The sequence below is a fragment of the Thamnophis sirtalis genome, unplaced genomic scaffold (genome assembly GCF_051295495.1).
Source record: "Thamnophis sirtalis isolate CommonGarterSnake01/CBP01778 unplaced genomic scaffold, rThaSir2_p1.2 scaffold_11, whole genome shotgun sequence".
In the NCBI taxonomy this organism is placed as follows: domain Eukaryota; kingdom Metazoa; phylum Chordata; class Lepidosauria; order Squamata; family Natricidae; genus Thamnophis; species Thamnophis sirtalis.
Genome location: NW_028261391.1, coordinates 41727262 through 41751744, shown reverse-complemented (window position 1 = coordinate 41751744; position 24483 = coordinate 41727262). Strand labels below are relative to the sequence as shown.

At 39.3% G+C, this 24483-nt stretch overlaps 1 protein-coding gene across 1 annotated transcript in view; it reads left to right on the top strand.

The window, feature by feature from the left end:
* The first annotated feature begins 627 nt into the window (after window positions 1-627).
* The window catches only part of NGEF (neuronal guanine nucleotide exchange factor), a 70681-nt gene continuing 46825 nt past the window's right edge, over window positions 628-24483 (top strand). Inside the window, exons 1-2 of the mRNA XM_087725651.1 lie at window positions 628-816; window positions 17760-18099. Coding sequence (XP_087581777.1) covers window positions 17832-18099 — 268 coding nt within the window. The 5' untranslated portion in view covers window positions 628-816; window positions 17760-17831. The remainder of the gene's footprint in view (window positions 817-17759; window positions 18100-24483) is intronic.

Here is a 24483-nt window from a genome sequence, read left to right as displayed (position 1 = left end):
GGGAGGGTGAAAAACAGGCACAATGGGCGAAAGGCCTCCCCCGGGCCCCCAGAAGCCAGAAACGGATTGTTTCCGAACTTCCTGTAGGCCCGTTGGGCCCGTTTTTCACCCTCCCCAGACTCTGCAGGCTTTCCTGAAACTTGGGGAGGGTGAAAACGGCCTTCCACAGACCCCCAGAGGAAATACCAAGCTCAGCTTGGAGCGTGCAATGCAGCGCACATGGAGGGGAGTGTGTGTGGGGAGGTTGTGTGCGCATGGACATGTGGGGGTGCTTTGCATTATGGGTGCTGGCATGCACACACGCTATTGCACTCGCTCACATTTTTGGCACCCAACATCAAAAAGGTTGATGAATGATTTCAAAATATGATGAATAAATAAAAAATAAATAGTATACCTTCCTTCTTTGCAGTCTTCACATGTCAATACAGTGGCTTTAGGTTCTCACCCAGACATTATTTCAATGGCTTGACAAAGCCTGATGACTAAACTCTTAAACAGCGCAAATGACGCTTGGCATTGTGTTTGCATTCAAATGAATAAAAGAAACCTGTTGCTTTAAATCAGGCTTGCTGTGACTCTGGAGACAAAGTAAACAGTGTCTTGGTAAAACCTTGTTCCAAACACATAAGTCTGATGACAGGTGCTCTGACTGAAGGTCACTGCTGTTCTCCAAAAGGATTTTCCCAGTCCAGGCCTCAGAACTTCACTGTAAGCTCTTTAAATAACGAGTGAACAGAATTTGCAACTGTAGGTGAAAAGCTGTTGGTAGAAGATTTGAGCTGAAAGAGGAAACGGCTTAAACAGCAAAACTAGGTAAGTGAAAATGTTCTGTCTCTATTGTGGAGAAGTGAGAATGGAATCTCAGGCAGCTAGGAAGGATACAAGTCTAGAAATTCAGTCTGTATCAGGGAAAAGAAGCCAGTTCAAGGTCTGAGATTTCCATGTTTTAATCTAGTTTTTCATCTTTTCAATATTTACTCTGTTTCGTTCCATTTTTCTCTTACCATAGGACAGTGGTTCCCAAACTTGGCAACTTTAAGACTCTGTTGGCTGGAGAATTCTGGGAGTTGAAGTCCACAAGTCTTAAAGTTGCCAAGTTTGGGAACCACTGCCGTAGGATATTTGTTATAACAGAAAAGATGAAATGGTTGTGTGATGGTTTTTGATTGATGATGAAGGCAGCTCTCCATCTACAATAGGGTTTCTCAATCTCAGCATTTTAAGTTGTGTACAATTGCAGTCCACATATGTTAAAGTTGAAGAGATTGAGAAGTACTGATCTGTCAGGTCTTTTAAAAAGATAACCCCCATTCCTATGGGATGATAAGAATAAAACGCACAAATACTTTCAAAATCATTTAATCAGAAGAGCGTTATTGCAAAAATGGCTCAAAAAAAAAAAATCCACTATGTGAAAATCCCGAATTGGCTATCACCGACAGAAAGGACGATTCACCCAGATTTTATAGATTTGAAAAAAATGCTAAGATACAGAGACTTAATTGATAGACAGGGAAATTTAAAAACAATTGAAGAATTGGCAAATCAGAACATGAAAGTTGACTGGCTAACGTACCTCCAAATCAAAACTAAATACAATAAAGATACTAAATTATATGACATCGAAACAGAACCACACGAATTGTATAAACTTATTCAAAGCCCAGATAGAAAGATGATAGGGAGAAGATATAAATTCCTCCTGAAGTGGAAAATGGAAGAGGAAATTGTGAAAGAACAAATGATAAAATGGGCGCAGAACTTTGGCTATAATATTGAATTAGGCAAATGGGAAAATTTTTGGGGAACAAACTTAAAAATGACACTATCAGTTGCATACAAGGAAAACCAGTACAAAATGTTTTACAGATGGCACCTGGCACCAACAAGGTTAGCTAAAACCTTAACAAATACCTCCCCAAAATGTTGGAAATGCGAATCAATACATGGAACATATTACCATTTATGGTGGACCTGTGAGGAGGCTAAAAGATTTTGAAAAAGGATCAAAAATTGGCTGGAGGCAATAACAGGGGTTAAAATAGAAAGGAAAGCTGAAGTTTTTTTATTGGGAATAATGTCTGTGAAATACAAAAAAGAAATCCAGTATTTAATACTACATATAATTATGGTGGCAAGGATTGCCTTTGCCCAGAAATGGAAAAACAAATTAATTCCAAGCGAAGATGAAATAATAAGAAAGGTTATGGATTGTGCTGACAAACTAACTAAAGAAATCCAGGGAAAAGAAGAATCAGAATTCTACCAGATATGGGATAAATGGTATAGGTGGATGGAGGAAAGAAACAAGAATCAATGAAGGAATATAACAAAACTCAAAAAATAATAGTTATGAGTAAAATAAGAGGGTTAAGAATGGTGAAATCCAAATGAAATACAATAGAAGGGGAAATAATATAAAGTGAGCGGTATCAAGTGATAATTGCTATTAGAAAGAACAGGAAGTTCCTGTTCGTATTGTATTGTGTAAATGTGGTGTACGTCTAGGTTTTGTGTGTGTGTATTTTACATGTTTGATAATAAAAAATAAAAAAGATACCCCCCCAAAAAAGTTTCCCCCTATTGCGGCTCTTTTGTTTGCTTAGACACCCCCCCCCGTTTTTAAATCACCTGGCAGGCTCTGACATCATTTATGAAATACCAAAATGAGCATTCTACTTTTTCAAAAGAGTCTGCAGTTTGCTTGTGTGTGTGTGTGTTTGTGTGTGTGTGTGTGTGTGCGCGTGCACGAGCGCGCAATCGCGCAATCTGTGCGCATATGTGAAAGGAATCAAAGTTGATCCTTTGTTAGGCAGCATTTTAATGCCTGAGAGAGAAGACTGCATTTATGGAGTAAAAGTAATTTTTGAAATTGCGTGTAAGGCAATGGTAATGACAAATGTGATGGTTAACAGAAGAGCAAAAATGAAAATCTCTTAAATTTATAGTTTAATTGTGTATTTTCATTGAACTTGGAATAACCACCCTGAATTCAACAATCCTGTAAGTCAGCATCTTACTTTGAGTAAGCATGTATTCCTGTTATTAAAATATTATTCACTTTAAATTTGGTAGGTATGAATGTACACATATGTAAATATTGCTACATTACAGAGTTAACAGGTTGGGATAAAGGCATACCGAGAACTTACTGTTCTGACAACTCTATGAATAACTTCAGTCCACACCCATTAATGTTCACATAGTTAAATAATCCAAAGTAATGCATAAAGAAATGCACAACTAAAAAGGTGTCTAAAACAAAGTGAAATGTTAACAGTTGTATCCATGTGCACAAGATTAGTTGACAATATTCTGGACCAGAAGGCCTAGCTTATGATCACTCATGCTTGGTCACTTCCCTGTTGGACTATTACCACATTCTTCATATAGAGCTATCCTTGAAGACTATCCATATATTAATATGCAGTAGCTAAAATGGGGTTGAGCACCTCCTGGTTGGGCATCGGCCTTCTGGAATGCTGGAAAAAAACTAGCTCTTCCACCCAAGCAGGGGGAAACAGTTCAGGGACTATATATATTAATACATTGAAAAGCTTTGGTTGAGGCACCATGTTCTGCTTTTACTTTTTTTTTGAGGGGGAGAATTATTGTTGTTGAACATAGCAAAGTTGTGACAATGAAGATGGATGGCCATATAAATAAATATCCTATTAATTACAGTGTATATTATAAATGAAATTCACACAGAGCATTTAAAATAATCTGTTTTCCCTTGGAGCTCAGCCAACTCTGTGTCTTCATGTTTACTAGAATGCTTTTGAAATGAACATGTCTAGACTTGCTTTTAAGAGACACAGTGACGCTATCGTGCAGAAACCTAAAGAAGCGGGTAACATTGCCAGCTCTTTCTCCTGTTTCTCACCCATACTTTTCCACCTTACACAGGAATGCTCATAACACATTGTAATGATGTCAACATGACAAAACATGCACATCATGCAAAAGCTGCAGTTGTGTACTTGCCTCACATCTGAAGCAAATGATGAAATAATGATATCATCATGCACATGTCATCATTTGCCCCTACCATGCCCTCCGCAGCTGCCCATGGTCTTACATATTTCTTTATGTTTGCAGCATCTTCTAATCCATCGCTATTTTGTCCTTCTCTCTCACACCACTTTCTCCTATATCTATTTCTGTCTGCCCGATCTCATCCATGCTTCATATTTGTGAGCCTAGTTCACTGCTACAGGTCATCATAGGATAGTAGATCTTTTCAGATCCTACAATAAAACAACCTGCCTTGGAGAATGGGAAAATCTCCTTGGAGGAATATGTTGGATGACTATCTGTCAGAGATATTGTAATAACATATTTCTCTTCTGCACAGAAGATTGAACTAATTTCCAGTATCCCTAGCAATCCCGCAACTCAATATTTTGAAGAGCAAGCATCCCTGTCCTTTCCAAATGGTACTAGTGACATCACTGAGGTTCTGATCTCCATGCTTACAAGAGAGGACCTTTGTATATATTAAAAGGTTTCCACATGAGTTGGAGTTTGAGAGTTTAATTAAAGTTTTATTACATTACCTGGTAATGTGAAGTAGTGTTCAGTTTCATAGAGTAGAGAGAGCAAAGCATTCAGTGTTATTCCTGATTTTAAAAATTTTTAATGGCTTAGAACCTTAGTTACAGAGGCTGTGACTCTTGTAGCATGAGTCAGACTGCTATAAGATCACTTGAGGAACTACTATTATGCAAACTTCAGGTGAATAATAAACTTCTGGTTTTTTCCTTGAAGACTTCCTGTTGAAAAATGCACCCTCTGGAGTTGATCCCAAGGATCAAGACCTTCCTTCCTTCCTTCCTTCCTTCCTTCCTTCCTTCCTTCCTTCCTTCCTTCCCTCCCTCCCTCCCTCCCTCCTTCCTTCCTTCCTAATAAAAACTAAGGTGCTTCTCAGGGACTTTTTGCACAGTTTTCTATAAATAGGCTTATGCTGCTTTTACCAATGACCCAAAGAATAATGAAATAAAAACAAGGCAGAATTCAGATATGAACTTTTTTGTGCTGAAGTTAGGCTCTATACATTTTGACTTTAAGAAAAATGTTAGTCTCATACTGACATATTTATTGTATTTATATAATAGAATAAGCTTTAGCAGATCTCTGATCTATAACTGGATAACACAGGAGGAATTGTTTGATGTAGGGAGGCAATCAGAAGAATATATTTAGTAAATGGAAAAGAAAGAAAAAATTTATACTTTATTTCATATAAGGCCCAAAATGTTGCCCTGTTTGCTGCAACTAGCTCTCAAGTCTTAAGCAAAACATTATCCAAGTCCATCATGTTGTCCTGAAATATCATCTGCTGACTGGACAGGAAAAATGTATCACTTCATAGCCTGCAGCAGTGCCCTTCACCTAATGTAGAATAATATACCACATTTATTTCTTTGATATTGCTAAATCTATTTCATGTTGCCAATCAGGTATTTGTAGTAATTTAGAAGTAAACAAATTCACTTAAGATGATTCACTAATTTATTTACACACACACACACACACACACACACACACACACACACACACATACATATATATATATATATATATATGTGTGTGTGTGTGTTTTTTTATTTTTTTTATTTGTGCTGATAAATAAATAAAGGAAGACTAGTATAGATATAACACAAATATAACATTATTATTATACACAAATATAACAAAGGCAACAGTAAAAATATTGGGTTTCTGTCTGGATGGACTCTTGTGACGAGCCTAATGACAGAGAGTGGAAGTGTGACCTTCCTCCCACATTTGGGCATACCAGGGGTTGTGACTTTAAATATATATATATATATATATATATATATATATATATATATATATATATATATATATATATATATATATATATATATATATATATATATATATATATATATATATATATATATATATATATATATATATATATATATATATATATATATATATATATATATATATATATATATAAAGTCACAACCCCTGGTATGCCCCAATTATGGGATGAAGCTAACTGCTTCCATTCTCTGTCCATCAGCTCGTCACAAGAGACCATCCAGACAGAAAGCCCAATATTTTACTGTTGCCTTTTGTTACATTTGTGTAGTATTTGTGTTGATAAATATGGCTAGCTGATGAGAGCTAAATTGCTTGAAATAGATCTATACTAGTCTCCCTTTATTTATTTATCAGCACAAATACTACACACACACACACACACACACACACACACACACACATATATATATATATATACACCATATATATATATATATATATATATATATATATATATATATATATATATATATATATATATATATATATATATATATATATATATATATATATATATATATATATATATATATATATATATATATATATATACACCATCCTATATATAGTTTTTTATGGTTTTATTAGCATTTGTAGGCCGCCCTTTTCCCTGAGGGGACTCAGGGCGGCTCACAGAAAACCAGGGAAGGGGGAATACAACGTTAAGACAACAACATATAGTAAAATAGTAAACAACACGCATTCATCATTCGGGCGGGGTAACGATCCTTATCCCCAGGCCTGACGGGCGAGCCAGTTCTTCAAGGCTATGCGGAAGGCTTGGACGGTGGAGAGGGTACGAATCTCCACGGGGAGCTCGTTCCAAAGGGTCGGGGCTACTGCTGAGAAGGCCCTCCTCCTTGTAGTTGCCAGCCGACATTGGCTGGCCGATGGAATGCGGAGGAGGCCTAATCTATGGGATCTTATAGGTCGTAGGGAGGTAACTGGCAGAAGGCGGTCTCTCAAGTATCCAGATCCACTGCCATGTAGGGCTTTATGGGTGATCAATAGCACCTTGAAGCGCATCCGGAGATCGACAGGTAGCCAGCGCAGCTCGCGGAGGATTGGTGTTATGCGGGCGAATCGGGGTGCACCCGCAATCACTCGCGCGGCTGCGTTCTGCACTAACTGAAGTCGCCGGATGCTCTTCAAGGGCAGCCCCATGTAGAGCACATTGCAGTATTCCAGCCTAGAGGTCACAAGGGCCCGAATGCAGCCTTGAATGTTTGTAGAGCATTTGGAAAGAACAAAAAAACAGAAATTAGATGGGCAGTTTTAAGCTAACAGCACAGAGCAATTAGTTCCTTATTGTAAGTAAGAGGAAGGAACCTGAAATTGCTAGTGCATGTTTTATGCAACTGAAAATCTAGCTGTATTTTTCCCCTGTCATCAGGGTGTGGACAGGGTGATAGGTAACATAACAATTCATACTTTGAATTCTTGTAGACATTTCCTGAAGTCTGGTCAGAATAAGCTGAAGAAAAAATATGCACAGGTGTAGCTTGAGGAATAAGGATGAATACAATTAAAATAATGACAAACGCTTCTAAAATTTGAAAACATACATATGGCCTGTCCCTTTTAGGAAATAATGCTATATTTATTGAACTATTAGACTGAAAAAAGATGTGAACATGAAAAAAGGGGGATAATTTTGCTTCTTATTTTAATGCAAACCTACTAAATTCATACTTCCTAAATTAACAAGATAGAACGCTATCTTTTAGCATTTGCATTTCTCCAAATTATGAGAGGCAATTAATTGATCCAAGTATGAATATAAAAAAGCATGAAGTAGAAAAATTGTGTAAAATACAACTTCATAAATAATTAAGTATATGAAAATGGTTGTAAATAGATTATCTAAATTTTGTGCACTTTTAAATTTGTTATGATTTACTTTGAACATTTAGAAAAGAACGCTGCTATTAATAGGAACCAGCTTGGAATAGTCAAGAATAAATCCTTATCTCTTTATGCCAGTGATTAGTTCAATAGTCCAAGGAATGCTGAAGATGCATCTTACTTTGATCTCTATAAATTGTATGATAATGATATGACAACCTTATTTGACAAGATGGATAAGTATAAGCTAAATGGCATTGCAGTTCAGAGTATTTGCAACTGATTAAACATCTGTAATCAAAAGTAGTTTAAGCATGGTTTTGCAGCAGCTTGGGACAAAGTATTGAGAAGAAACCCCCAGGGCTTAATCCTTCATCCTGTGCGATTTAGTATTTTTATAAAGAATTTATGGAATGAAGGAATGTAGGAATGTTTATCAGATTTCCAAGTGACAGCAAGCTATGGGAATATCTTAGAGGACAAAAATCATAATTCAAAATTACCTTAATATGCTTGAACATTAGCCAAACCAATAAGATGAGATCTGTGACAAGACTAAGGACATATATCTCAACAGGAAAAGCCTAATAAATTATAAGCTTGGGGAGATTTATTTTGGAGATGTGCGTGAAATCTACATGTACTATTTGTCAGGCACAAACAACCAGGTCCACGTGTAAAGATTAAAAATTAATGATTTATTGCTTAAGTCTGTGTACAGGAGTCTTCTCAGACCAATAGTTTACACCAGTGGTGGGTTTCTGCCGGTTCGCACCGGCTTGGGAGAACCGGATGGTGAAATTTACCGATTCGGTGAGAGGAGGTTCGACCGGTGGACCCGGAAGTAATTTCCGGAGTGCCTGCCCCGGCCTTGTCGCTCGCTCGCTCACCCCTGCCCATCCGGAAGCAGCTCCATCGCTCGCTCCCCCCGCCAGTCCGCCCTATCCTAGCCCAATTCGGTGTCAAGTCCCATACCTGGGAGTGGAGGTGGTGAACGGAGAAGCATGGAGAGGTTCAGCAGAACAATCCACCAGACAGCAGCCGCAAGCTCAGGAGTTTTCTCATGGATTACTCTCTGTCCTGCCTCCTCTGATCTCCCAAAGTTCTTTCCCCAGCGTGTGATAGCTTTCTACTGGATTCCCCTCTGCCCTGCCTCCTCCAATCTCCCAAAGTTCTTTCTCCAGAGTGTCATAGCTTTCTACTGGATTCCCCTTTGTCCTGCCTCCTCCGATCTCCCAAAGTTTTTTCCCCAGCGTGTGATAGCTTTCTACTGGATTCCCCTCTGTCCTGCCTCCTCCAATCTCCCAAAGTTCTTTCTCCAGAGTGTCATAGCTTTCTACTGGATTCTCCTCTGTCCTGCCTCCTCCGATCTCCCAAAGTTCTTTCCCCAGCATGTGAAAGCTTTCTACTGGATTCCCCTTTGTCCTGCCTCCTTCAATCTCCCGAAGTTCTTTCCCCAGCGTGCAATAGCTTTCTACTGGATTCCCCTCTGTCCTGCCTTTTCAAATCTCCCAAACTTCTTTCCCCAACGCGTGATAGCTTTCTACTGGATTCCCCTCTGTCCTGCCTTCTCCGATATCCCTAATTTCGGCCCTTTATCCTCCAGTTGTCTATTTGGGGAAGGTTTTCACTCCCCCCCCCCCCCCGCTTCATAGGAGTCCCAAAAAAGTTTGCCACATGGCTTGGGTGGTGGTGGTCATGTGACTGAATGTACATGAGTGATGTCAAGTTGTCCATACCCGCCCGGTCACATGACTGCCAAGCCACACCCACAAAATAGACCACACCCACATAATAGGTTCTAAAAAAAAATTGAAACCCACCGCTGGTTTACACCATGTAAAATTAGATAAGGGTCAACAGCATTCGAGAGGGGGTTGGACTTTGTCCTTCTGTCCCATGTAGAGAGTCTAAACTGATGCCTTGCTTGATTCCTCCCCTGACTCTGCCAGTCTCCCCTACACAAATGGACCTGTAAGTAGCAAGGGAGCAAGTGTGCTACAATGGTATGACACAGACTCTATCCTTTATGTATATCCATGTGACATTGCAGCACAAGTACAAAAAGGCAGGTGGCGCTACAATGTACATTTCATCATTTTGTTGTCATAATAAATAAGTATGGCTATCTAAACATGTACAGCGCAGCAACTTAATGACTCAGTGTAATCTTGGCCTGCACCAAATTTCTATATGCAGAGTTTGAGACATACCATGCTTGCTTCCTCTAGAGCTGAAAAATAACCTTAAAGTATTTGAAAGACTGCTTAACTGTGCTATTATCAGGCATTAATCATTTATGTTTGTGCCTAACAAATCTCTCAGTGAAGATTGTGACCCTCATTTTTGTACAATTAATCGATGTTTTCCCCTAAACAGTAAGAGATTCCACATGAGTTGTTGAGAAGGCAGCAAATGCATTAGTACACTGATGCACGTCTATTGGTTTAGTTTTGGAGGATGAAACTCCATTTATTTCACTGCTAGCACCATGGAGACAACATAGATTATAAATAGAATGGGGCTCAGAATATACTGATGCTTAACACTTGCTGAATGAGGATATAAACTAACAAACTATCTTGGCTGTAACATCTATCTTGCATAAAAATCAGGTCTGACTCACTTAATAACAACCTTGCTTAGCAACGGAACTTCTGGTCTCAGTTGTAGTTGTAAATCGAGGGCTACTTGCATGGGAACCACCAATCAATATTCACTTCCAATGACTTAGCAACTGAAAGTTTAATATAGTAATTTCTGAGGGGCAGATAGTGTCATGGCTCTGCTGGACATGTCCTTTGAATGTTACACTTCGAGAGGCTATCATAGAGATAAGCAGAGGTGCCTAGAAAAATAGTCTTGGTGTGACTCAAAGGTGCTTTTTCAAGAGGCAACTGGACTTTCTGGTTTTTCCTTGAAGACATTTTGCTTCTCATCCAAAAAGCTTCTTCAGCTCTCTCTGAAGAAGCTTCTTGGATGAGAAGTGAAATGTCTTCAAAGAAAAAACAGAAAGTTCAGTTGCCTCTTGAAAAAGCACCTTTCGGACAACCATGACCTGGATGACTCAGAATCTTCATAGACAGTCTTGGTGTGAATTATTCAAGTAATGATGCAACCAATGACTCCATTCTGACTGAGGAAATTCCTACAAGCCCCCAACATGCCTTGTTTATCTCTATGATAGCCTCTCGAAGTGTAAAATTCATGAACTCTATCCTAAGCAGAGGAGTGTGATAAAGATTTAATACCAGAAAGCAGAACTTAGTAGATCTGAGAAATTTGCCAAGAAGCAAGCCTACAGAAGAGCCAATGTTGAAGAATAAACTTCCCCAGTTATGTATGGGGTAGAGATACAGCAGGGGTATCAAACTCAAGGCCCGGGGGGCAGATTTGGCCTGCGGGGTACTTAGATCTGGCCCGTGTGGTCTCCCTTGAAATAACAAAGAACCAGCTTGCGATGCCTCTGCCAGAGAAAGCAGAGCTCACAAGGGCTGCATGTGGCCCTCCCGAGCTCTGTTTTTGCTGGCAGAGGGTTGCAGGAGGCAATCACAGCTGAAAATGGAACTCGGAAACCCATTTTCACTGGCAGAGCGCTCAGGCCACCACAGGTGCCCCCCAACACAAGTGTTGTCATGCTAGCGATGCCCCAGGCCACCACCACCCCGGTCCCCCTGAGGTCAAACACAACGTTGCTGCGGTCCTCAATGAAATCAAGTTTGACACCCCTGAGATACAGCATGGCTGATTTCTTGGCCTTCCGCCCTAAGAATGTTTCAGGCCACAGTTGTCATGTTTGTGAGTCACCCAGAGTTTGTTGGAAGGATGAGGGACGGGCTATATAAATATTTTAAATAGATAAACGGCTTTTTTGTTTTTTTTATTTTTGTACTAGGCATTCTACTTTGTTGACTATATTCAGAGTTACTATTTTAAAATATTGGTAAAAAGAATTATTTTCTTCTTAAAGTTCAACCAGAGTTTGCATATCACTGGACTGAGACAGGCATCCAGTTTCCCATCTTCTTGGCTGGCAGCCAGTATTTCCAGCACATAAAAGACAAGGAGTAATCTAGCGTACAGTCTACAGGTAGTCCTTGACTTATGACTGATTGCTTAACCAGTCAAAGTTATGATGGACTTAAAAAGAGAGAGAGAGGGAGAGAAAGAGCTACTTTTGAACCTTCCTCAAAGTTACTATTGCCACCCTTTTGTAAATCCTTTTCAGTGTATGATCACACTACCCCAATGTCTTATTTCATATTATTTTTTTATTCACTACAATTCATTTGGTGCCCATTCATTCCCGGTCCTATCTCTTCTTGTTTTATTACATACGATTTTTAAATCTTTACCATAAACCATACATTTAACCCCTTCTGCATCAGTTTCTCCTGATACTTCCATGTAACCAAGTGGGAAGAAGCAAAAAGTTTATATGTAGTTGTTTTTATTTTTGACAAACATTTATTCCTTAAAACAGATCACACATTTACACTAACTCATTTGAAAATGTTTATAGCTAGTCCCCACCTCACAACAGTAAGAATCTCCCTTCAGTTATGTAGCCCTTTAATAGACTCTGAATTAAAGTACTTAACCATGCCCTTCTCCAGTGTTCCTGTCTAACTTAGCTATTCCAAAAATCAAATAATTTTCACATGGAATTCATTTAGAATTCATGTTTCAGTAACACATACTGTCACAATGGCACAAATACTTTTAGAAATATAACACTGATGCACTCTCCAATTTCCCATTCCCTGTGAAATTTGCTGTGAGACCTGTATTTGCATACCTATTGATTATCATAGATTTTCTGAAATGGCCAAAGGCTGAGCCTTCAGGAAAATCCTTCTCAATCCCGCCCCCCAAGTGATGGGTTCTGGATCCTGGTGCAACTGGTATGGTGCAACGGAGCCAGGCACCCACCACATGAATGCCGCAGTATGCGCACACATGATCGCAGTGCGCGCATGCATACTTACCGCCCGCAATGCTCTGTGACGCCTCTGCAATGCCTCTGCAACGCCTCCGCGATGCTCCAGCTGCTCGGCAGAGCATTGTGCATGTGCCGTGCACTCTGTGCACCTGCACGGAAGCCCCGAAAACTTCAAATACCAGTAAGGAGCATAGGCAGGTGGGTGGGCCCTCCAGAGCACCATACTGGAACGGTACCTGGTGCTCCCAGCAGGCACCAGTACGCCTGTACCGGAGCGTACCGGTTGTAACCTACCACTGCTGCCCCCCCCCCCCCAGTAAAAATACATCTCCTGAAGTTTGTTCTTTGCTAGGAATATAACAAAGAAATTTGTGAGCAAACCAGCTACCTTTGGTGTAAAGCTTGATATTGAGAAAGAAGGAAAGTGGAGATCAGGGGTGGGATTCTACCGGTTTGGACCGGTTCGAGTGAACCGGTACCTCTGATGATCAGCTGGGAGTGAACCAGTTCGCCCCGACGATCAGATGGTCCCACCTGCCCACCCGCGCTATTTTCCTACCTTTAGCTTCTCAGCTGATTTGCGTGGCAGAGCAGATTGCCAAGCGAATCAGCTGTGTTACTTCTCTGAAGAAACCCAGAAGTGAAGATTTTTTTCAAACTGCGCATGCACACAGGGGCAGCAAATTGCATGATCATTGAACCGGTTGTTAAACCTGGAGGATCCCACCACTGGTGGAGATGAAGGATGCATCTACCCCCCCCCCAAAGAGGTGTGAAAAGTTGTCTGATTCTATTTGTTTTCTTTAATTCATTTTAAGAAGATTGCAGTTTTACTACCATCTTACTTGAACAAAAAGCCTCCCTGAATTCAAGTGGCTTCATATCTGAGTAGGTGTTCATAGGATTGCAAGGATCAATTTAGCCAAACATTTTATATAGTTTTACATTTGTTAGAAGAAGAAAAAGGAAGGAGGGAGTTGGGGCAATCTGCTGTGTTCTTTGAATAGATGTTTTCTTGTTTAAGCCTCTTCACTGTAATATAGCGTTACCTGGAATTAAGTTACATTCTGGGTTCTTCCTATTCACTAGTTCTTTAGGTAGCATAAAAGATACCAGCATTATGTACTGCCTGAAAAGGATTGATGAAGCACATCATAGTAAAACTGCTATTAATTTAAGGGGAAAGCATTATTGTAACTAGCAATGTTTGACTTAGGACTGCCTAAAGTATTTGCTGGAGATGGAAGGCAAGAAAAAAGAAGTTTCTGGGACATGTTGTGGTGATGTACAAGTCAGGAAAGACCATGGACCATTAATAGATACATAAAATGCAGGTTTTTTGACTTAGGCTCTTCCATGGACAGGCACGTGGAGCTGATGTGCATAGAAGTGGTACACCTGATTCAGTGGTCCCCAACCTTTTGAGCACCAGGACCCAGTTCCATGGAGAAAAGTTTTTCCACGGACCGGAGGGGGTGTGGTTTTGCATGCTGCCTGCATCCTGTGGAAGGGGCTTTACTTAGTTTCACAGACCAGTTGCTAGCATGCCGTGGACCAGTGCTAGTCCATGGACCGGGGGTTGGGGACCCCTGACCTAATTGATATCTGTCTTATTACTAAATGTACAAATATTATTTCTTTAGGGCTTCAGGGACCAAATGTGTATCTTGGGGGAGGAAAGAGCAAAGCAAATAGTGTGTATTATGCTACCCTGGAAAGCAAAATGAAATAACCAGGAGCCTGTACCAGATTTTTAAAATGTTGGCAGGCTTGACTTATTCCTTAGTATTCTTACCAGTAAGTAGTGATAAGCCCCACCCAGATAACATTCCTAACTACTGGTACTCCTCTTGAGATAAAATATATATATATTTATTTATCAATTAAATATCCACAAAGATATGGGGATCACACAGGATTGTTACATTGTATGGAAGATAGATGTATTTGTGTTTAACTGGTGTTAATTGAGTAAAATTAAAAACAGTTAAACCCAGAAAGTTGTTTTAATAATTGGCCACCCAGAATCACACTTTTTAGATAGGCAATTATATAAACCTGATTGATCAATCAATCGATAAATGTTCTACCAAGTAGAATCCAATTCTCTCCTTTACCTTACCTTCCACTATGTATAATTCACTTGAGGCTGAATACACAGGTAGTCCTCAACTTTGAACAGTTCATTTAGTGACCATTTGAAGTTACAACAGCACTGAGAAAAGTGACTTATGACCATTTTTCACACTTGTGAGCATTGCAACATCTCCATAATCATGTGATCAAAATTCAGATGTATTTATGACAGTTGCAGTGTCCCATGGTCATGTGATCACGTTTTCAGATCTTCTGAGAAGCAAAATCAATGGGGAAGCCAGATTTACTTAACAATGGTGTGGTTAACCTATCAACTGCAGTGATTCACTTAACAACTGTGGCAAGAAAGATCATAAAATGGGGCAAAACTGACTTAACAACTGTCTAGATTAGCAACAAAAATTTAGAGTTCAATTATGGTCGTAAGTCAAAGTATACCTATACTGTACAAATCTTTGAATGTTGAGGGTGGTTGGCACTCTGAGGGCCTCCCCTCCCCACCTTTTAACATAACTATTTATTTGAAGAAATTGAAACCAATAAAGCATTTCTGACCATTCCAGAGAAATAGAAAGAGAGAGAGAGAGAGAGAGAGAGACTAAAAAGTTTTCAACTTTGTGTTACTAAAGGTTAAAACCAGAGGTGGATTCCTACCGGTTTGGGCGAACCAGTAATGGTATGCTGGCCTGGGTCACAGAACAGGCAGTGACCCAGGCCAACCATGCCCCCAAACCGGTTTCCAGGTCACCGCCATGCGCAGAAGAATTTCCATTGAACTGTGCATGCACACCCAGCATGCATCCAGTGCCCACATGAGCGAACTGGCAGTAATGCCGGCTAGAACTCACCCCTGGTTAAAACATAATCCTGATACTTTTTGCATTCATTCTCAAGACAATCAATGTTTAGCATTGAAGGAGGGGATAAATAATCTAGACTTCTTTTATTCTGTACATTTAATATGTTATTTTAATTAAGTAATCTCTGTAGAGGACCAGGGGAATTTCTGCTACCAATGATCAGACAAGCACAGGATGAACCCATGCCAAGAAACAAACTGCCTCCCTGATTCAATGAGGGAGGAAGGAAGTTAATTCAGATTTGCAAGATCCTGGTACAATTGCTGTTTCAATGAAAATAGTCTCTCCCCTCCCCCCTCTACCTACCTACCTACCTACCTATCTATCTATCTATCTATCTATCTATCTATCTATCTATCTATCTATCTATCTATCTAATTGATTTCTTAGTCTGGTCTGCCTTAAGGACTGACAGGCACAGTATAGTCCCATTCTACATGTACATTGAGGGCACTTGGGGGGGGGGGTCAGCCCAATTTATGTCAGCATTTCTTTTGACTCCAGAATGGGAAGAGATATGATAAAGTATCACTGAATATGAAAGCTTTATTTGTGAAGTATTTATAAAATATGGTGACATAAACATTACATGAAATAATAAAAATCTCCTTGGTTTGTGATCAGGCAGCAAAATTAACTTTAATTTGAAGTGAGTTTGGACGTTATGGTTTATGCTAACTATGGTTTGTCATGGTATGTGTTTTGATAAATTGTGTTTAGCTCTCTGTCTCCAGAAGCAATTCCACTATATCACAAGGAGGGACCTTGTGAGTTCTGAGAGGATAAGAGGAAAATAACACTCCATATATTGCCATATATTTGCAATCTCAAACCATATTATCAATTAATTACCTATAATTAACTCAATTAGTATTTGATGCAATATTGTGGTGAGATGGATGGCAAACAAATAAATTAATAAAAAGAAAGCATTAATCATTAATGCATACTGTAAAGATATTAACTGCATCTGGAAGTAAAGGCTTTAAAATAAACAGACTTTCTAATCCTTGAGATTGGGATTTGACAATTATTGCTACTAACCATTTTGGTGAACTAGAAAAAGACAGGGTTACCAGATATCTGAGCGGGCAAAAGAAGACACTCACAGTTAGAAAGGAAGACAAACTGAGATGGGGAAGGAAGACACATTGTTTAACTTTCTTGGCATCTGTGATAAATACTACATTATAAAACTGCTCCAGAAGTACTTAGACCTATATTTTCCAACATCAGAAAGACTGGTTTTTCAATGGCAGGAATGTGCTGGAGGGTTAAGAGACAAACGTCTTTAGCCACTAACTGATTATGGTTTAGTAACTTTCAGGTAGCAGAACAGGCTGGGAAAGGAAGGGTAGAAATCATCTAATTGAGGTCACAAAAGGGATCTTGTTAGCTCGCCTTAGTTTCTTATTACAGAAGTGATGTTGTGAAGAAAAGCTGCTCATGAAGAGATACTCAAAACCTGGACAATATTTGATTTTAAGACTATGCCTACTGAACAGAGGACATAAAGATAAAAAGGAAGATATGTTCTCCTTTCATTGGATTTCTGGTAACCCTGGTGGAAACAGGCTTCCCCATTGCTTTGGCTGACTTATTGTACCAGTATATTGTATGTCATTTAACCTTGCTGAAGGAAAAGAGGCACATGGAATAAGAGATGAACATTGGGAAACAGAATTTTGGTTTAGGATTTTAAATCTGGTTACCTGATTTTTTTTTCTATTTCCAGCCTCTGTTTAGCTTATTGTTGAAGATAATCCTAGATGAGAAATGTGTTTCTTCAAGGACCTTGTGTTTGAATATTTTAAAACATTATTTGTACTGTTTTCCATTTTAAAAAAGTAAATTCTATTGAAGTGTAAACTAAATTGCAATGCTAATTCATAACTTTTCCATGTAAATGCAGTTCATAGTAGTACAGATTGTGGGATCAAGATAGTTGTGAATCATATCCACATTAATGTTTTGAAAGTATTATGAATGATTTTTCTTTCAATTAATGTGTGTCAAACTGTTTAATGATCTTAAAGCATTATAGAATAATAAAGAATCAAAAAGAGTATCAATTTCTAAATTGGTATCAAGCAACGATTTATTCTTCATATAAATATACATTGTACTCTCTCTTTTTTTTTTTAATTCTCAAGCCGAGAGATCTGATGGAATGTACGAAGCTTTCTCGTTTGCTTCCTTGTTATTAAAGAATAAAAATTGTTGCTATGGAGAAAGAAAACCTGGAAGAGGTACAACGACACCACCGTGGGAGATCAGCCAATGGTATCCAGAAAGATAGTCCTCCACAGGCAATATCAAGCCTGGACTTGATCTCTGATGATGAATCTGAGCCATCTGACAGTATAACTGAGAAAGAACCAAAGACACATTACATTCCTATTCGAAGAAATTCCATATATTATCGTTCTATCAGACGTCGAAACAAAAAGAAACCAAGGAGTAGTAAAGAAGTTCAAACAGAACATTTTGAAGGTAAGTAGCTGGCTAAGTGATAGCCTTACTTCTTTTCCCACTGAGATTGAAAATTATGGATACTAGTAGGAACAGCCGTGAGACAATATCAGTCTACAAAGACTCTAGAACAGTGTTTCTCAACCTTGGCAACTTGAAGATGTCTGGACTTCAACTCCCAGAATTCCCCAGCCAGCATTTGCAAATGCTGGCTGGGGAATTCTGGGAGTTGAAGTCCAGACATCTTCAAGTTGCCAAGGTTGAGAAACACTGCTCTAGAATCTGGGTGTCTGCCTTCAGACAGCTCTTGAGTATCAAGTTACAGTAAGTCTGAAAGGACAAAAAAAAAAGGTTTGAAAAGAGGAAGCCAAGCACAGCAAGATATGACAAGTTTTATTTAAATTGAGTTTTAATTTACTTGGCCAAACCTGCCACAGAGGAAGGAAAAGAAATCACCACAATATTTTATACAATTGAGGAACCCTCATATTTTTACTCAAAAGTAGAAATGGGAATCATAGAAATGAATCTTCAAAAGCGTAATAGAATATTATTTTTAAAAATTGAGTTATAAGTAACTCAAATCCATATGGATTTCTGCCCGACACTACAAATATTTTTAGAGTTTATGTACACAATTCAGTGATTCAAAATGATTTACATATTCATTTATTTATATCTTGCCTTTATTTTTTTTATAAATAACTCTGGGTGGTCAATATATCAAATTCCTTCTTCTTTTTTTTCTCCCTAACAACAGCCCTGTGAGGTGGGTTGGGCTGAGAGAATGACTGACCCAAAGTCATCCAGCTGGCTTTCATGCCTAAAGCAGAACTTGAACTCATAGTTTTCTGGTTTCTAGCCTGGTGCCTTCATGACTAGACCAAACTAATGATTTGGTTCCTGCCAAGAAGTGTTACTCTGATACCCACTTAAAGTCCATTATTTTTCCAAACAAGGAAGGAGACCGCCTAAGAAGCAGCAGTGTTTTTTCCTTCCTTGGGTCAGAGGTTCATCTGGCTCTGTATGACAATATGGGTAGTCCTCATTTGTTTAGGGACCATTCAAACTTACAATGGCATTGAAAAAACTGAGTTAGGACCAGTTCTTGCGCTTACCCCAGCATCCTCACAGTCTTGTGAATCAAAACGTGGAAACTGGCATGTATTTACAGTGGCTGCAATGTCTCAGAATCATTGCCATTTGTAATCTTCCCAGCTAGTTCCAACAAGCAAAGACAATGGGCAAAACTGGATTTGCTTAATGACCACGTAATTCATTAAGCAACTGCAGTGATTCATTTAGCAACTGTAGCCAAAAAAAAAAAAAGATTGCAAAAATCCACTTAGCAGCTGCATTACCAATTGTGGTCATAAGTTCAAGACTTCCTCTATCATTTATTATAAATGACCAGACCCATTCCTTATTCCTATGGCATACAATGTCCATCTCTCTGTCATTGTAATATTGCAAGCAGACAGCCAAAAACTAAAACCTACTATTTAATATTCTGCTACTGTCTTGAATATAGTCTCTGGATAAAATAAGCTTTTCTATGTGCAAGGCAGACATCTCCTCCACCCTTTCAAGGCAGTGTGTTGACAGGATACCATACAGCTTTTCTCATTGAATCAGCTGGATTCCTGCACCAAGCCTCTGCACCAAGCCTCTGACCTGCATTCAGCAGAGTCATTGCAATTGAAAAAACCCAACCCTTTTGGAGTCAAGAACTGTAGAATACTCTATTTAGGAAAAAAAAAGCCTGCTCTCCAGTGGATGGAGGGTATAGCTTTGAAGTTTTGCTGTCCTGCGTAGTCTCTGCCGAACCTAAAATCTGTTTACTTTAAAAGCTGAAGAAGGATCCATACATTCTCCAGAACTCCTGGCTTCATTAGGAGGCAGTGAGTCTCTGTCTTTCTCTCTCAGACAGTTAATATTATTTAAACTAGGGAAGAGTAAGTTTCAGATTTCCAATCTCAGTGGATTACTGCCTGCCCCCATAAGACATAAACATTTGGCCAATGTGGAATCGCGTCTTGCAGTATTGGCTAGAATGAATGGACAATAAGAATGGGTGAGCTTTTTATCTTTCAGCTAATTCTTTGAGAACATTGAAATATTGTTTGTTTACAAAACTGCATCAGGCTCTGTTATTATACTATTGAAAGGGGGCATTTGGTTTCTTTGGAGATGAGATCTGATCCTATTTGTTTAAATTTATTTGTTTATGATTTATATTCATCTTTCCTGCCAATAAGAAGCCATTGCTCTTTTTGTGGGGATGATAGTAGGAGAAATAATGTTGTCTACTGCCAAGGTTAAATCCAAATGAAGAATTATTGTCTTGTACCATATAAAACGTATAAAATGTACAAAAAATAATGAGTTTGGCACAGGGAGGGTGGAATAGCATGGCTAATTGCCACAGAATCAATTGTGTCCTAGTATCAAGGTCAAAGGGGTAGCTGATTCTGTATTTACACTTTTGTTGATCAAGAATAAGGACAAACAGGATACATACAGTGAAATGAAAATGTATTCTAGACTTATAGGAGGAGATGTAGTGTGTAAAGAAAGCAGGTTTAACAGTAAATAAATTATGCAAATGCTAAATTAAACATGTACATTTTAAAAGTAGCTGAGAAAAAACAAGTTTCTTTTTACTAGTTTTATTTTAAAAGGTTCATTTGAGTCTTATTACCTTATGTAACATATTCAGTGCTGCAGTCATAAGAATGAACACACCTCTCAAGAGAATAGTATATTTCTAAAGCACCAAACCTTGCTTGCAGAATGTTGCATTCATATTAGAAAGGCATCAAAGGCCACATAAAGGTGATGTGCAACAAATGACCAACAAATGTATATTTAATTGCAAAATAAACTATGTTAATAAAGGGCCCTAAAATATAACGTGTCACAGTACATTTCCCCCATGAATCAGATTAGGTTACATTTAGTGCTCATTTTAACAAGAACAGACTTTTAAAATAATATTGTCTTGCATAGAGTAAGGCTGCCAGGCTGCCGGTAACTAGATGAAAAAGGCACAAAAATCAATAACTGACAGGGGGCTTATGCATAAGATTCAAAGGAGAAGGTAGGAAAAAGCAGCCACTTCCAAAGGTAGTTTCTGTGGTCAGTTCAAGAACTGGAATACCAGCGGAAAGGGAGGATAGGAGCATGACAGAACACAATAATGAAGTGATTCAGAACTGAGTTCTTGTAAAGTTAGAATTGTGCCAGACATATTCCAATTGTCAGCTACTAAGGAAGTGTCAGCTTCTTTGTGAACAACCAGAGGATGATTTATCTGGCTTTTGGGGAACTGCCAACCTCCAGGTTTTGGCATGAGATGGCATCAGGAATGAGAACAGGTAGGATTAGCCTATGTTCTGCAGCTGCATGGACCAGGGGCCATTTTGCCAGTTTCTTCCGTCTTGGTGGATTGCAGCTCTTGTAGATTGGTGGGGCTCCTCCCCTCCCAGATGAAAACAGGATGGTCTAGGGTGAGCTGGATTGGGTAGAGAGGGTAGCATTGACATGAGGTTTTGCAAGATGATGGTGAATTGGTTCCTGAGTAAAGGGATGTTGCGTGTGAGGCAGAAGCATCCCCGAGGCTGGCACCAGTCAGTGTTAGTATCATTGATATGTTGGATGCCTTTTGGCATAAAAGTAGAGAAGCTAGGATCAGAAAAGATTGGGTGGGTAGAGAAGGAGGGGCAGGCAAGGGTAATGATTAGAAGAGGGGAATAGAGCACAAGACAGAGGATTGGCTGTTCTTAGGGAAAATGATCTCAATGTTTTGAATCAGAGCATCTTCCAGTCCCTTGTAGTGTGCCCCAAGGCCTGGTAATCAAGGCTGCAGATACACTGGCTCCTGACTGCTGTTTAATACACAGTTAGCCTGTAATAAAATTGGCCTCGCCCATGATTTAATTGTGGGTGAGAAAGCTGACCTTGTTTGCAACACCAAAACTTGCCTGGGTCCAGAGGGAGAGTTTCCCTCTCTAAAGTTGCCCTATTGAATTTTGTGTGTAGCATCAGCTGCAAAGCCAGAGTCAGGATGTAGGTATGGCAATTGTTACCTGAGCATTCATAACAGCTGTCAGAGGCACTGCTCCACAGATTGTCCAGTGTAAGACCCTCTTTGTAATATTATATTGTAAGGATCAGAAGGGACTGTTGCTAGCATTGGTTATCTATGTTAGGTATTGAAACATTTGCAACACAACAATCAAGCTCAGAGAGCACCAAGGATGCCTCATTTTAACCTTGAGCAATAAATATTCTACTTTATTGGTATTCTTGTGTAGCAGCTTTCCTGCTATACAGCAACCTCCCTAGTGGAACTGCTAAAATCTGTGGCTTGGTTGGCCTTGGAGTTCCTCAATCTTAAATTTGCAGGGGACTTTGGGGAACTATTAGCCATCCTTGGGTGTTGACCTGGCTTATGAAGTGGCTTATGAATTCATGGTTACCATGGCAATTGTGGACCTAACCCAAATTATCTCTGACTTGATTACAACAAAGGGCTTATAGTAGACCTTGTTTTTAATCTAAAGGCACTTGGAATGGGATGTGGAACTGATGATGTTACCATTAGTCCCTTGCCACAAATAGATCACTCTCTCCTGTCTCTGGAGTTCTGTGGCATCATCCCTGCCTATAGTGAAGCAGGGCCTATCAAGTTGCTTACCTCGGTATCTGATAGACCCTACTAAGTCCCACAGGGAACTTAGGGTTGTTCCTGGGATTCTGGTAGGGTTCGACTGAAGCTTTAGTTGCTGCTTGAAATACAGGTAGTCCTCTCCTTACAACAGTTCATTTAGTGACCATTCCAAGTTATAACAACAGTGAAAAATTGACTTATAAACTGTTTTTCACACTTATGACTGTTGCAGCATCCCCATGGTCATGTGATCAAAATTCAGAGACTTGGCAACTGAATCATATTTATGATGGCTGCAGTGTCCTAGGGTCCTGTGATCAGTTTATGTGACCTTACAAGAAAAGTCAATGGAGAAGTAACTTAACAACTAGGTTACTAACTTAGCAACTCCAGTGATTCACGTAACAATTGTGACAAGAAAGATTGTAAAAATGAGGGGGGGGGGGGAAATCACTTAACAAATGTTTCATTTAGCTACAGAAAGTTTAGCCTCAATTGTGGTTGTAAGTAAAAGACTACCTGTAATAAGGTAACTTTGGCTTTAGTTTTAAGACATGCCTACGCAGTCCCTATGCCCATGGACTCCAGAAGGCTTCCTGGTTTTCAAAAGAATCCCAGGTGATGAATTGATGTAAGAAACACCAAGAATGTTTCTGGAAGAAAACAAAGAACAACACGGGAAAGAGTATTATTTAAGGATTAGCTCATGTCAGTAAAGGTGACACAATATAGTTATTTCTCCACCTGTATTGCATCTGCAGAGTACCAACCAATAGCTCTGTTTAGGGTAACCAGGACCTTCCTGGGTAGGGTAATCCATAAAGATTATTTTAGGTATCCGTCAGATGAAGTTACTCAGATTCAATAGGAGCTGTAGAGGTCTATGAAGTTGCCAGAAGCAGTTGTCTTGGAGGAGTTTAATATGAGATCTTTTTATCTGTAACTTTGGCCAACTGTGTATTAGATCCATGTCCCTCCTGGTTGATTAAATTTTCCCAGCAGAAGACAAGCAGTTGGATTCAGGAGATGAGGAATGCTTCTCATTCCTGGACAAGGAGGCCTTAATCACCTCTCATTTTGATTACTGTAACACACTTTACATGGGGTTCCCCCTGAAGAGCATTTTAAAGGTGAAGAAGATCCTGAAGGTTGCAGCACAGTTAGTTTATGGTGTCTCTCGATACACTAATATGACACCTCTGCTCGGTGAGCTGTGATAGCTCTCAATAGGCTTCTAGTTATGATTCAAAGTGTTAGATACTACCTAAAAGGTTCTATAAAGCATAGGACCAGGTTATTTATGGGATTGCCTGTCCCCAACTGTTTTTGCCTGCTCCCTAATTCTAGCAGGGAGGGAATACTCTGGATCCCTTCGATCAATCAATGCCAACTTGTTGGACGTGCAGCTGTACTTTCTCCATGGCTGCATCTGCAGAGAACAGCATCTCCTCCCAGAGATCCAGATGGCTATAAACCTGTTAGCCTTTCATAAAGCACTGAAAACCTGGTTGTTCTCCCAGGCATTTGAGCTAGTAGGTTAAATGCATTCTCTTGGCGATGTGGCTTTTTATTTTGAGTTGTATTGTTTAAACCAGGGCATCATTGGTTATGTTGTGTTTATGGTTTAAATCTTTGTATGGCACTCAGAATTACTGCTGTGACATAGGCAGCTTTATAAATCATATACATGTATTTTTTTTTTTAAAAAAAAACAATGTTGTCCTTACTTTTCC